This window comes from Ostreococcus lucimarinus, chromosome 3 (genome assembly GCF_000092065.1).
Source record: "Ostreococcus lucimarinus CCE9901 chromosome 3, complete sequence".
NCBI classification, from domain to species: Eukaryota; Viridiplantae; Chlorophyta; class Mamiellophyceae; order Mamiellales; family Bathycoccaceae; genus Ostreococcus; species Ostreococcus sp. 'lucimarinus'.
The window spans coordinates 187066-201761 of NC_009357.1; the positions used below are offsets into that span (position 1 = coordinate 187066).

At 60.0% G+C, this 14696-nt stretch overlaps 5 protein-coding genes across 5 annotated transcripts; 2 read left to right on the top strand and 3 right to left on the bottom strand.

Annotated features, from left to right (window-relative positions):
• Positions 1-9: 9 nt before the first annotated feature.
• On the bottom strand, positions 10-5358 carry SDG3501 (predicted protein; the record flags this gene model as incomplete). The annotated part of the gene is made up of 1 exon (XM_001416833.1): positions 10-5358. The coding sequence occupies one exon, from the start codon at positions 5356-5358 to the stop codon at positions 10-12; it is 5349 nt and encodes a 1782-aa protein (XP_001416870.1).
• A 1006-nt stretch (positions 5359-6364) lies between these two features.
• On the top strand, positions 6365-7153 carry OSTLU_30438 (predicted protein; the record flags this gene model as incomplete). The annotated part of the gene is made up of 1 exon (XM_001416542.1): positions 6365-7153. One exon carries the CDS (start codon positions 6365-6367, stop codon positions 6992-6994), a length of 630 nt encoding a protein of 209 aa, XP_001416579.1. The 3' UTR covers positions 6995-7153.
• Positions 7154-7164: 11 nt separating this feature from the next.
• OSTLU_30439 (predicted protein) lies at positions 7165-9987 on the bottom strand (the record flags this gene model as incomplete). Its single annotated transcript, XM_001416834.1, has 1 exon — positions 7165-9987. One exon carries the CDS (start codon positions 9985-9987, stop codon positions 7165-7167), a length of 2823 nt encoding a protein of 940 aa, XP_001416871.1.
• A 507-nt stretch (positions 9988-10494) lies between these two features.
• On the top strand, positions 10495-12483 carry OSTLU_92386 (predicted protein; the record flags this gene model as incomplete). Its single annotated transcript, XM_001416543.1, has 1 exon — positions 10495-12483. One exon carries the CDS (start codon positions 10495-10497, stop codon positions 12481-12483), a length of 1989 nt encoding a protein of 662 aa, XP_001416580.1.
• A 99-nt stretch (positions 12484-12582) lies between these two features.
• OSTLU_30441 (F-ATPase family transporter: protons (mitochondrial)) lies at positions 12583-14280 on the bottom strand (the record flags this gene model as incomplete). Its single annotated transcript, XM_001416835.1, has 1 exon — positions 12583-14280. One exon carries the CDS (start codon positions 14278-14280, stop codon positions 12583-12585), a length of 1698 nt encoding a protein of 565 aa, XP_001416872.1.
• Between the last annotated feature and the right edge of the window lie 416 nt (positions 14281-14696).

Here is a 14696-nt window from a genome sequence, read left to right on the forward strand (position 1 = left end):
GCGTCGCGTTCAGCACAAGTAACCGCGACAGTTGTCGGCGCCGCAATAGCACGGCACTTTGCCGTCTTCGCTTTCGAATCTGTAGTTGTACGTCAGCTCTTCCCCGGGCCGAACGTCGGTTCGAGCGAAAAAGATGATGTGATTCGCGTCGTCTACTTTGACGATTTTTGAGTACATGTTCGGGTTGCAGCTGTGATTGGTGAATCGCGCAAAGTTTCCTTGAAACGTGCAATCGACGACGGTGTCGTCGTCTTGTTTTAAGAGGTAGCAATCCACTCCGTTATCTTCGTAAAAGGTTTCGCGAAGATCCGCGACGGTGCTTCGACACGTCTCGCCTTTGAACTGCGTGACGATGGAACCCGCCTTGTGGAAAACCTTGGCCACCAGTCCCCATCCGTGTATGTTGGATTTGGCGAACGTGAGTCTATCGGAGTACGACGCCGTCATTTGTTCGAGCTTCTCTCGCATCGTGAGCCCATGCTGTTCGACGACTTTATCATCCGAAGCGCCGTTCACGCCCCTAGCCTTGCGCTCCGCTTGTACCGCCGCAAACTCTTCGGGCGTGTACTTTTTTGAAGCAATCAACTCGCGCTTGAAGGCGCCTCGCGACCCGCGCACGATGTACGGCGTAAGTCCGACGTACAGACGTTTTCCTGTCTTCGGCGGTGGTCCCGTAACCTTGGCGTTTTTGTCGTTTTTATTCAATCCAAGACGCTTGTACACGTTGGCTTGAATTTCTTCGAGCTGCTTGCGGCTGAGATTTCTCTGGTGTCCGAGCGATTTGGCGGACAGGTCAACGGTTTTTTCGCGCCGGATTTCGCATCCCCACACCTCGAGCCATTTTCCAAGCGACATTACCGTTCGGTTATTGAGGACGACTCTGATGTGATGGCTCCACTTCTTCGGTCCTTTCACTCCAATGTGGGCTTCAAACCGCGACCTCTCGTGGTACACCGGCCCTTGGTCGCTATCGACGCACGCTCGACACAGACATTCGATTCGTCGCGTTTGTACGTGATATGTCCCAGATACACCTTTGCATACGACGCTCACCATCGCTGGCAAGTCATCGGGAACGTGCGTACGAACGGCGTCTTCGTCTTCCGATTCTTCGTCGTCTGAACCCTCCATGTACGGAGCGTTATCACCAAGCGCGATGCGTCGATCGATCTCGTCGTCCTCAAACTCTTGAGGCACTGAACACACCGAAAATGCGGCTTCAGGATTTTTCTGACACGTCCACATGTCGGCATCATCGGCAGATAACTTCTCCGCAAAACTTTGAGGGACGCGCCGCCACTTCCCGCACGACGGGTTCTCGCACTGCACCCAAGCCTCTTTCTCACGAGGCTTTTTCGGCCGCCCGAGTTCCGCGATCTTGGCGCGGTCTGCGGGATTAGACGGTCGTTTTGCTGATGTAAATTGTGCGTTGGCGATCGCCAGTTGCGTCTCAAGTTGTGTGTTTTTGCCAGAGCTTAATTTTGCGGCTTCAGGCAAAAACGACAAATCCGGTGCCTCGCCATCGACGAATTTCAAATTTTGCGCATCACGCGTAAACGATATCATCAAGTCTGTCCCATCGTCGAAAATGACTTTATACCGAATGCCAGTGCGCGTTATCGTGACGTCAATCATCGTTCCGTCTTTCCAGTCCGGTGCGAGAATGGTACCGGTGTCGATTTGCACGCGGCGTCCAACGAGAGCTCTTGCTCGAGTCTCTTCGCCGCTCTTATCTTCCAACTTGTCGTCTTCAAATGTTCCCAGACCGAGACCGAGGAGTGCGTGCGTACGCGAAGCTTTGGGCCGTTGGGCTTTTGGTTTTGCCGACATCGACGCAACCTTGGCCGTTTTTCCAGTATTCGCGAGCACGACGATATTGTGATCGGTAAGCCAATCACCGAAAGCTTGCTCGCCACCGTTATCGTCGACGACGACTCTGATTGACGTTTTCCATTTCTTGGTGTGCTTCATACCCGCGTGCTGCTCCCATCTGTTCGCTTCCCACAGAGTCGTCGCGTCAGAGTTCGTGGCTTCGGCCTCACGTCTGCACCGTCCGCAGAGACATTTGATCAACGTATCTGCTGGTCTAAATATTCCTCTAAACGTCTTGCAGTAAATGTTTACTTCGGGAATATCCGGACGCGGAACGTTTCCTTCAGGTACGGGTAAGCCGCCGGGAAGTGCCGGGTACTTTGCTTCCGGCAACTTTGCTTGCAGCGCCAACGTCGCACTCTGAGGTGAGCTCTCGGAACGCTCTGATACGGTTTTACGTCTCTTTGATTCCGGAAACGTCGTTGAGGGATCTAATTTGGCATCGGCATCCTCCACGGCATCCTCGGCGTCTGTTTTACCGCCTTCGGCATTGTCGTCGTCGTCGTCGTCTGTTGGATCGGCGTCGTACTCAACGTCGAGATCTGTCGAGAGTTCTGCGTCGTCGTCGTCGTCGTCATCCTGCAATAAGTCTTCAGTAGTTTCCATGGTATCGACGCGTTGATGCGCGATGACGTCGTCTTTTGTATGCACCATGTCTGTATCAGCACGTTCCGTCATGTCGTCGTCGTCGTCGTCATCCTCGTCGTCGTCGTCGTCGTCGTTCTCGTCCTCGTCGTCCGCGTGCAAGACCCGTTTACGAACTCGATACTTCTTCGTTCCTGACCCGGGAGCGTCGGGATTTTCTTCGTTTTCGTCCTTGATGTCCGCCTCCGTCCTCGGATGACCAAGTTGCTCGTAACGACGGAACTTTGCGCAGTTCATGAAGTCTGTCTCAGAGTCTGAGCTCAACTCTGGCTCATCAGCGAGCGTCGCGGATGCTTCTCGTCTCTCGCGCTCTTCTGTTTCCGCGCGCATCTCCGCCTTGGTACGTTTTCGTTCCTTATTGGCACCACACTCCAACAGCCGTCCCTCCTGGCCGATCTTCAAGCCCTCTGTGCCGGCGTAAATTTGTGCGCGCTCGACGTCGACACGACAGTGTCTATGACAGTACGACAGTAACTGTAATGGCGATTCATCATCGTCGCCATCGTCGTTGGCATCCATGTACAAACCAGTCGCGCGCGCGCACAACGGATGATACGCGATGTAGCAACCCGGATGACAGCATTGGATTTTCGCGCCCATGCGTTGCTTACAGACCGTGCACAAGAGCGACCAGCGTTCTTTTTGAATGTTTGCGATGTTATCGATGGGCTCCATGCGCTCGATATCAAGCACGGTGGTCTCGGGTATCCATTGGCAGCACGCGCTGTGCGCCCAGAGCGAAGGAATCGTCGTCGGTTTGAGCGCACCGCCGGCGACGGGACACAAACAACACAAGGGTGTTTCGCTCACTGCACCACCGGTGTGCTCGCACGAACGACACAGCCAACCGACGGTGTCGTCTGGTATGTCTGGAACACCGTAGCAAGACTGATGCACCGTCACCGCGCACGCCTCGCACGTGATGAGCTGGTCAAAGTCGAAGTCGCGCTCATCGTCGCACACCGCACACCGATCGACGCTCCAACTCACTTGCACGATTTCGTAATCCAGCGAAGCATTTTCATCGTCCTCGGTATGTTGATCCCTACGAGCGTTGAAATCATTGCCGTCCAAGAAACGTCCTATGGGCATCTTTGCCGGCTCAATCATTCTCAAAGACGCCTTCCACTTTTTCGCTTGCCCCATGCCAGCGTGCTTTTCGAACTCAGTCGGCGTCATGTACTTGTTCGTTCCTGCGCAATCCGAGCATTGACACATCACTTGATTCAAGCGCGTGTAATAGTCTGCGGCCACGCCGTTACAAATCACCGCAAGTGTCTCTGGCAACTCGTTCCCGTCGCGAAGCTTGGAAATATCACCCGCCTTGGAGCGACGCGACGCCTTGCTCGCATCGGGGTTTCGTTCCGTCTTCACCCTCGCTGCGTGCGCGTCTGGGTTCAAGATTTTATCGTAACGCTTTCGCTGCTGGTCGTCGAGCTCGCCGCTCTCAAACATCTCCGTGATCATCTCTCTAAATCGCTCCGCCTCATCTCTGGCGAGCTCCTCGTATCTCTCGCGCTCTGACGCGTCAATCTCGCGCCACGCCGCACCCTGCTCGCGATAGACCGCGGCGAAATCTATGTTATCTTCGCCGTTTTCGTCTTTGTACTGTTGGAAGAAATCCGCGGCGAAGAGCTGCCACGAACTCTTCGGTCGTTTGGGCACGGTGTTTTGCTTCTTCGACACTGCGTGCGGCGATTTCATCGTCCCCGCTCGCACCGAGGCTGAGGAAGAACCCTTTAGGAGTTTATCCAGCGTTGGCATGCGCCTCAGCAGCATTTTAGCCTCTTTCATCTCCTTTGAAGGTCGACCGACTCGAGGTTTGCTGAGAAGTTTTTCCAAGCGCTTGCGCTCTCGAATCTGCGCCTTGCGTTCAGCCTCGACGCGCGCTTGCTCCGCGAGTCTCGCCTCCGCGGCGATCTGCTCGGGAGTTTTACTTCTACACACCGGACACGCGTACGGAATATCCTCATCCTCACCGTTTTGTTCTCTATCCAACACCTCCGCCGCCACGGCGTCGCATTCGCGATGAATCCACATCTCGCATCGATCGCACCCCACCATGGCGTCGCCCGCGCTCCAGTGCCACACTCGATCGCACACCGGACAGAACTGACCCTCTTTGTGCAACTTTCTGCACAGCGCGCAGAGCCCATTCGAGTTTTTCGATCGCAACGACTCGTCATCCGTCACGCCGCACGACGCGCACCGACGCGTCGCCAGCCGCTCCGCCGGCGCGCTGCACGGCAACCCGAACGAGTCCTGTAATCCCAGCACCCCCACCTCGTCTTCGCGCTCGCCCTCGCGCGAGCCATCGTCGCCGTCGAGCCCCTTCCCGTCCCCCCCCCGATCGTCGGCTCTCCCTTCGCTCTCCGTCGCCCCGACGTCGTCCTCGTCCGCCGCCGCCGCCTCGCGCGCCTCCTCGCACGCCTCCTCGAACGCCCTCGGTCGCATTCGCTTCGCCACGCGCTGCGCGTCCAACCCTCGTCGCACCCCTCGCGCCCACGCCATCAACCCCTCCGCGGGCGCCCAGCAATAATCCCTCTCCCGCCCCCGCGTCCCGCTCGGCCCGTAAAACATCACGCAGCAGCACGCCGCCGCGAAATCCCTCCGCACCGCCTCCGGCGCTCGCCCCACGTCCACGATCACGCCCGGCCACATCGGTTCCCGTCCTCGCGCGCCGACGCCTCGCGCGAACACGACGTCTCCCGCGACGTACGACGCGAGCGGCGCCGGCGAATCGTCCGCGTCGTCCGTCGCCCCCCTCGTCGGTCGCGCGCGCGTCGCGCGTCCATCGTCGCCGTCGTCGCCGTCCGTCCGCGCCGTCGACGTCGACGGCATCGCGACGCGCGCGCCGCCCGCGACGGGCGCGCCCGGGAGCATCGCGCGACGCGACGCGTCGCGAACGCGCGCGCGGCGCGGCGCGGCCGCGCAATGCGCCGACGTATGAAAACCCATCCGAGATCGCGCGCGTGTTTCGGGGCACGAAACACCCGCGCGCGGCGAGAGATTCGATCGCGCGATCGCCACGTGCCGCGCCGACGGCCGCGCGACGCGCGATCGCGCACACCGCGCTTTTCGAACGCGCAATACGTCGATCTCGGCGAACTTCGCGAAATTCGCGCCGCGCGAAAAAAAAAGAAGCGCCGATCCGCAAAGACGGAAAAGATTTTCTCGCGCGCGCGATCGGATCTCGAACGCGGGGGATTCGCGCGATCGACGACGTGAGGTTCGCGCGCGATCGATGATCGCCGACTCCAGGGTCGCGCGATCGCGCGATCGATCGATCGCGCGCGCGTGCCGCGCGCGGCCGACCGCGCGCGCGCGGCCTTTCGGAACCCGCGGGCGCGCGCGCGGGAGACGACGACGCGCGAGGCGCGCGGGCGAGCGCGAGCGCGGGCGCGAGCGCGCGCGGGGGGGTTCGGTGCGAAAAAATTCGCGCGCGGCGACGTCGAGGCGCGGGCGCGGAGACGCGGTCGGCGACGGCGCGAGGGCGGTGGCGATTCATCCATCCATCGCGCCATCGAGCCATCGAGCCATCCATCGCGGCGCGGCGGGCGAGACGGGGGGCATGGGCGTGGTGTCGCGACATCGATCGACGCGCGCGCAGGCGGTGAACGGGATGCGCGATAACGGCCTGCCGCGGAGCGACAGCGCGATGACGCTGCGGAACGCGCAGAAGGGGTCGGAGACGAGCGCGCGCGCGACGCGGGGCAAGTCGCCATCGCGCGCGGCCGGAGATCGCGGTGATCCGTGTGTGACGGACGCGAACCGGGTCGCGGCGACGGCGGCGACGCGCGGGGACGGGACGGAGACGCCGCTGGGGGGGGAGGACGAAGACGAGGACATGCTCGGGGAGGAGACGCCGTCCGCGAGGGAGCTGGTGCCGGATCGACGGTGGTACACGCTGGTGAAGATTCACGACGACGGGTGCACGGTGGCGGTGTCGGACGCGGAGCTGGCGATGCTGGAGGCGAGCATTTTGAAGGAAAACGTGGGGGGAGGGGCGAACGCGTGGACGCGACCGTCGTCGATGCGACCGTGCTCGAGCGAGGAAGATGGTTCGGGCGGACGATGGGCGCCGGACGACGCGGAGGAGTACGAGGAGTGCGGGGCGAGCGGACGCGGCGGGGACTCGATGTCGGCGTGGGAGGACTCGGAAGTCAGCAGACTGCCGAGCGCGGCGCCGGGCGTGGCTGGGCACACCAAACCGGGCGGTCCGTGTGATCACTGCGGTGCGTTGGACTCGCCGCAGTGGCGCCGAGGACCGGCGAGCAAGCCGATGCTGTGCAACGCGTGCGGCACCCGATACCGCAGAACGAACAACCTGGGACCGTCGCCGTCGAGCCGCATGGCGACGCCGGAGAAACGCAAGGCGACTGCGGTACAACAAAACGACACCCCGCGTGGGAAAAAGAACGCGCGCTGCGGTGCTATCGGTGAAAAATTTTCCCGAGCAAATGCGATGGTTTACTAAATAAACCTCGCCCAACGACGTGTTGGCGTCCGGATCTTATCTTCAAGGATCTAAAATCTATTCCAACCTAATTCACCTATTCCTTTGAAGATCACAAGCAGTGGATGCAAAAATATAGAAGCCGCAAAAATGTTATTACAAACATGAATTTAGTAGTTTACATGCGTTGCCTAAGCTTCACCTCTCGCGACGAGGTGCTCGCGCAGCCAGCGCTTCTTCGCGAGCAACTGCGCTTTGCGCGATTCCAGTCTGGCGCCGTCCTCGCGCGCGGAGGCAGCCAGCCTGGAGAATTTCGAATTCGTCGATGACGCGTCGTTACCAGGGCTCGTTGACGAGACCGTTTCAACATCATTTGGCGCGTTTTGATTCATCGAAGCCTTTGACGGCGTCGGCGAGGCAAAACTGCGCAGACGATTGCCAAAGCTGCCGAGCTTGGATCCGGCGATGTCGGTTAGTTTTTCCATCTGACTCGTCAGCGAGCGGAGAGAGTTGCCCGACATCGGCGATGCGTGCGATGGATTTAGCTCACGTATTGATCCAGGTGATGTAGAGAGCGAAGAGCTCGCGTCTAGCCGACTCGTCGATGCGGCGAGTGCGGCTTGCGTGTCGCTGAGCGCCTGTGCGGACGAGTCGATGATGCTGACGTACTCCAGAACGACCTGGCTCGTGATTTTGCGAACGAACGATGACCACTCACGAAGGATTCTCACGCAAGAATTTCTCGCGCTCGCACTCAATTCTTCGATGATGTCGGCGAGTCGCTCAAAATCGTCGACGAAATCCTTTGAGCCCCGTGCGACGAGCTCGTGCTCCAACCACTCGCCCGCTTCAAAGACGAGCAATAACGACGCGTTGGTCTGAGATAACGTGCGCGAAGATATCGCCCGCACGCTTTGTGATGTTTGCTTCTCACGCTCCAGCGCGTTCGAGCGTCGACTCAGAACCGATTCGAGCGTCTTGACGCTTTGCAAAGCCGCTCGAAGACGTCTTTCTTCATCCGCGTGCGATTGCTCCAAGCCGTCTTTTGCGCTCACACTGCCAGTCTCGCTATCGCTCGCCGCCAACGCGTCATCAATGGCAATATGCGACTTATCATACGCCTTCATAAGTTCGCGTGAGACCTGCTCGAGCTTTTTCTCCGTTGATTCCTGCTTTATCTTGTTGCGGCTCTCCGCGTTCGCCGCCCAATCGTTCACCGCGTCCTCCTCCGCGGATAATTCGTCCTTGAGTTTTGCCGTAGTCGCGCTTAAATTTTGCCTCAACCTCGGCAAGTCTTCGATCGCTTCCGTGTGCGTGCGCTTCACCATGATTCTAATTTCGTTCAACCTATTCTCCGTCTCGTTCTTATGAGACTGAAAAGACGCGGCGAGATATTCCTCGTCCGGTTCGGCGGTGATTGAAGCCTCCGCGTTTGTGTCCTCTCCGAGGTCTTCCCAACCATCTGCTCGGGATATTTTCGGTGTGACACTTTTTTTACGCTCACCGACGAGCACGCTCACCATCCACGCGAGTTCAGCACGGATTTGTTCGAGGGACTCGAGGACAATTTCCGCCTGTTCGATTGTGACCTCAAAAATTGACTCTGTCCAAAGCGGCCACATCGATCTGTTGTACGATTGCGAAGCGAGAAACACGCTCAAATCTGGCGCCATTTCCAACTGTTGATCCATAGTGTTGCGAAGTGTGATGACTTTTGTCGCGAATTCACCTTGAAGAAAGCGAATCTCTTCGCAAAATGATTTCAGTCGCGACTCCAGAATGGCGCGCAACGGTCGCAAAACGATTTGTTTCACGCACGTCAACACTTTATCGCCATGCTCTGTGAGCGCATTCGCGTGCGTCTCAATCGACACCACTTTGGCAAAGATTGAATTCAGCTCACTCGTTTTGAGAATAGATTCGGGTGAGTTCCTGTCATCACTCGAGTGTCGCTCACGCTGCGACTCGTTTTCGACGGGTTCGCCATTCATGTCGGAATCATGAACACTGCTCGCGAGCGATGCATCCTTGAGCATGGATAACTCATCTTTCAAATTTTCAGTCGCGCACATATTTTCGTGCGCGGCCGTCATTTTATCTCGTAGATCTCCCGAGAGTAGACCGACGTACAAGTCATCCACATCCGTCAACGCCGACACGTTTGTAATCGCGGCGGGCAACCGCACGTCGCTCGGACGTCGAAACTTCCCTCGCACGCGCGCCGTAAGTTCGTCTACTTTCGCGGGCGAAAGTTCGTTGCTCAATAACTCGCGAACTCGCGCTAGAAACGCGTCGCACTCCGCCTCATCGCACGCGTCGCCCTCGCCTTCGCTTGCCGGCGCTCGGCGCAAACTCTCGCTGCATCGTTGCAGCAGCTCGATCGCCTCGCCCATCTCCGTGGTCGCTAAAATTGCCTGCGCGTTCCGTTCGAGCAGCGCGACGCACGCCGCAAATAGCGGCGCGCGGTGTCGGTGCCTAAACATCTCATCCCACACCTCCATCGTCGCTCGCGTCGGTAACACGTTGACGAAGAGCGTGAGCAACCACTGCCCGCTCATGATGGCCGCGATGATATCATCCGGCCCCAGCGCCCCCACGTGCAAGCCAACGCTCGGCAAACGCTCGCGCAATATCCTCATAAACACCCTCTGATCGAGTTTCGCCGCCGTCATCCCTTCCGAAAAGTACCCCGGCACGATTTCCCCCACCAGCTGCACCAGGCACCAAAACGCGTCCTCCTCGTCCAATCCCGCCAGCAACAAAAACGCCGCGATCGAGTGCATCGACTGCACGTACCCGATCTCCGGTTCGTGCGACACGAACGCCAGCAGCACTCGCTTCAGCGCGTTCCAATCCTTCGTTCCCGGCTCGCTCAGATCCAACGCGTTTCGAAACGCGCCGCCGACGCGCGGCAAATCCTTATCAATCTGCCCCGACGTCTCCGCGCTGTGCGTCTCCTCGTCCCCTCTCAGATCCACCAGCGCGCGATAGTGCCCCGGGTACGTCTCCCGCATCCCTCGCGCCGCGCTCCGCGCCCACGTCTCGCTTCGCGCCGCGTCGTTCGCGTCTCGCGCGTGCGTTTCGTTCGCCATCGCGCGATTCGATTCGACGCGATTCGACCTCCCTCGTCCCTCGTCCCTCGTCCCTCGCGCGCGATCGACGCGCGCGATCGACGCGCGCGATCGACGCGCGCGATCGACGCTCGCGCGCGTCCGTCTCGCGCGTCTCGCGCGCGCGCGTCTCGCGCGTCCCGCGCGTCGACCGAACGAATCGACGCGTCCGTCTCTCGGACGTCTCGGACGCGACGATCCGTCTCGGACGCGGAGACGCGCGACGCAGCGACGGCGCGCGCACACCGCGACGCACGCGCGACGGCGAACGACGACGAACGACGTCCGCGACGCGCGCGCGCGAGACGGCGAACGACGACGCGCGCGAGACGGCGAAAAAAGGCGCGACGCATCGCGAGACGACGGCGAACGACGGTTTGAGTTCTCGGAGGCGAACGAGCGACGCGCGCGATGCTTCGAGCGAGCGCGGCGCGACGAGACGTGCCGACGCCGGTCCTGGGGAGGTTATCGCTCGCGCGCGTGGCGCTGGTGGCGATGCGCGTGGAGCCGGAGGTGACGGAGGCGAGCGCGCGGGAGACGCTGCGGCGGGTGGTGGAATCGACGGTGCGCGCGGAGCTGCGAACGCTGCGAACGGCGTTCGGAGACGCGGCGACGGACGAGGGCGAGGGATGGCGCGATGTGCACGTGTTGGGGATGTCGAGCGAGACGTACGTGTGCGTGACGCCGCGGAAGTACGCGGAGGCGACGAAGATGGTGTGTCGGGCGACGACGAGCGACGAGAAAATTAAAGAGGCAAAGATTCCAGTGCGCGTGACGGAGGTGACGACGTGCGAGGGGAAGGATCAGATGGATGTGTTGCGGAGTTTGGTGCCGACGTTGGTTATGCAGGCGTTCGGAGAGGTGCCGCACTGGCGTGCGTTCGGGCGCACGGAGTACGGGACGCGGTTCATGTACGAAGACTTTTTCCCGTCGGTGCCGGGAGGGATGACGCACGCCTTCGGGGTCGAGATTGAACACGGAATCAAAGTCACCAAGGCGCCGGCGACGCTGGCGCAGGACATCGGTGAAGATTGTGAAATTGAGATTCTGTTTCCAAGCATCAACGCCGTGGCGCTGCGGCTGCAACGATTTGGATCGGTGATCGACGAAATGCGACAACACGGAGTGGCGACGGCGAAAATCAGATCATTCATCGACGGCGCCAAAGTCGTCGAGATCCACGACACGCCGATCATGGCGCAAGCGGCGCCGGAAATCGGCGTTGAAGTCGGTATCGTCGCGATTCGTCGCGAAGTTCCGCGTCCTTGCGGCTTCAAATCGATCGCAGAATTCAGAATCGCCTTCGAGTCGTCGCTCGGAACGTTTGTGCCCAGACACGCTCACACGGATGATTCAGAGGAGGAACTTCTCGCTGATATCTGCGTTCCTGGGTGCGATAAACCTTTCTTATGGCCCGTGTCTTTGCTTCTCAAAAGCACTGGAGGTACCGAATTTCCGGCAAGGCAGTCGCATGTGACGAACGACCACGTGCTGCGATTTCTCGAAGCCGCGCGACGCGTGAACATCGTCGACGCCCATCTTTCCTGGCTCGTCCGACGGAGCACGTTCTTGGCTCGTGAGAGCGCGCCCAAGAGTGGACCTGTCGTCCCAGATCGTGATATCTTCGTCGGCGCCTCGCACAACCGAAGCGGATGGCCCGCGTTTTCTGCCCGAGCTAACGGGATGCCAGATTCGCTCGAGATGTGGGTCGATCCTTGGCCGCCGAATCGTAACGCGTTGCCGGATAGCATCTTCTCGCCACACGATATGGTCCCACCGAACTTTACGTCTACACCACCATCCATTCCACCAACGTTGAAAGCGCCGGGCGAAAGCAGTGATCTATTCATCGGCGAAGATTTCGACGATATCATTGATTGCGCGATGGACTTGTCTCCGTCTCGAATCGTCGCCAACGCGAGAAAGCGCATGCGCGTTGAATCTTCCGGCGACGAAGCGCCTCCAGTGCTCGGGAGCCGCGTGACGCAGGATGGTATTCAAAAGTCACAGTTTTACAGCGTGCCAGGAGCTCCACCGATGAAGAAAAGGACGACGCCGACGGGTCGAGAAAATCTCAAGAATCGAATCGTCGCCGCGTACGGAGTCGACAATACTGAAGTTTCCAAGCGTTTTCTCGATGTCTGTCTGCTGATTGAGGCCGACAAACTTGATCAAATTACCGTCTCTCGGCACCATGCATTGGATGCTGCGGTGACTGACGCCCGAAACTTGATCAAATCTGTTTTGAAAAAGTATGAAGACGACGAAAACGGCAAGAATTTTGTAGAGCGATGTGGCCTTGTGCTGACGCAGATCCCGAAGGGGCGGAAGAAAGTGGAACTCATTGATTTCTTGCGAAGCGCTTTCGATCTAAAGATAAAGACGAAAACAAAGTTATAACAACACGACAAAGGTGATGAAGCGATGATGATTGATGATTGAATATGTAAAAAATATGTATATGAATATGCGCGCCGCTACTGTACTTGAAGAATTTCGTTAAAGATTCCTCAACAACGTTTCGAGTTTAGTCATCGTCTCCTCCGAAAGCGCGGACGATGGGTTAGTGTTAATATACTCTAACTCCTCGCGCATTGTTTCTGTCGCGCGCTTGACCGCCTTGGCGAGCATATCTTCGACTTCTTCCGCAGTCTTATTGTTCGCGAAACCTTTTTGGATGGCAAACAAACCGACGGTTTGCTCGGCGAGCGACGCGACCTCTCCTTGCTTTTGCTTGAGGAAACCACGAATGGCCTCGGAGCGGCTACGAAGCTTGCTTTTTTCTGTTCCAGCGCTACCAAACGTACCCATGTCGTCCGATTGCATCAAATCGAGGCGAAGTTGAAGAAAGTTGAGCGAGCGGAAAGGCCCCGCAGCGCCCGGCGCGCCGATGCGACTCACCGAATCTTTCGCGCTGATGATCCATCCTTTCGCCGGATCGTACGAATCGACAAAAACTTGACCATCAGTGATGGACATGAACTCTTCGACCATCGGTCGCGACTGCACGAACGCGGACTCGGGAAATTCGTCATCCGCCGTGGATACGTGCGCCGCCTTGGCTTTTTCCTCGAGCGCCTTGCGCAGCTTCTCTTGCACGGCGGCAGGCATGGAGTCGAAACCCTTGATCGATTCGACGCTGCTCGGGAGCACAGCGCCACCCGAACCGGCGCCTTCGACCCCAGATTTGAACGTCTTCTTGTACGCCCCCTTCGGATGGTACATGACGCCCATGAGCGTGATGGACCCACCCTTGAGTTCGTCGTTCATTCTAGCAACGCGTTGGAGCGTCATACCTAAGAATCTGCGACGTTCGGCGAGTGAAGCGGAAATCAACATGCCCTCGTACTCTTCCATTTGCTCTTCCGTACCCTCGGCGACGTTCAACTGCGGTGCCATGCGCGCCATATCCTTGGTGAAGTTGACCAAGCCGGTGAAATCGTCGAGCACCAAGAGGACGTCTTCGCCCAAAGCACGCGCGCCCTCCGCGATGGCGAACGCCGTGCACGTGGCCGCGTAGCGCTCGGCCTCGCTCGGTTCATCGTCCACGGTCACGATCGTGGTGTGCGACATCGCCCCGTCTCCCTCTAATCGCTTCGCGACTTCGTCGACGCGAGACGCCTGGGCGCCCAGCGCCGCGTACACGCACCGCACGCCCGTACTCCTTTGCGCCACGATCGATGTCAATCCGAGCTCGGAAAGTCCCGTTCCCGGTTCACCGCTCACCAGCATGCACTGCCCGCGCCCGACCGGGGCCAATAAATCCACAGCCTTGATCCCCGTCACGAGCGGCGTCGTGATCGGCTTTCTTTCCTCCACGCTCGGCGGTTCGCGCATCATCTTCGACGAATCCTCCGTTCCGGTCACCATCGCCGACCCATCCCTCGCCTCCCCGAACGCGTCCACGATCTTCCCTCGCGTCGCCCTCGCGCTCGGTCCCCACACGAACTCCGTCTTGCTCGCCTCCGCCGTCTTCCCCACCGCCCTCGCGCCGTCGCCCGTCCGTCGCCGCTCCCCTCCCTCGCCGCCGTCGAACATCAGCGCGAACGTCTTCGGTTCCCGATGGCTCAGCAGCACCGCCCGTCCGCCATCCGCGAATCGCAGCACCGCTCCCGGCGGCGCCGCGCTTCGCATGCCCTCCAGCGCGACGACGCCGCCCCGCTCCGCCCGCGCGCACGTCCCGCTGAAATTCTTCATCCGATCCTCGTCCTCCACGCTCTCCACCGTCGGCGCCGCGCTCGATCGCGCGTCCTCCGGCACGGGTTTGCCCGCGATTCGCGCCCGCGCCACCGCCTCGGTCCCGCGCGCGCGCCGCGAGACGCCGTCGCCGCGATCGCCCGGTCGGCGGCGCGTCGCCGCGATCGTCGCCGTCGCGTCGCGTCGCGCGGGCGCGGCGCGGCGCGCGACGGCGCGACACGCGCGCGCGAGCGTCATCGCGCGATGCGGCGCGACGGCGAGCATGCCGACGCGCGCGCGTCGTCGCGGTGTGCGGCGGCGCCGTCGCGCGCGCGTCGGCCGCACTCGCGCGCGCGCCGAAGCGCCGCGCCGCGACGACGCGACGCCGCGACGACGCGATGGCGAAGAAGAAGGCGTCTCGAACGTCGCCCGCGGTC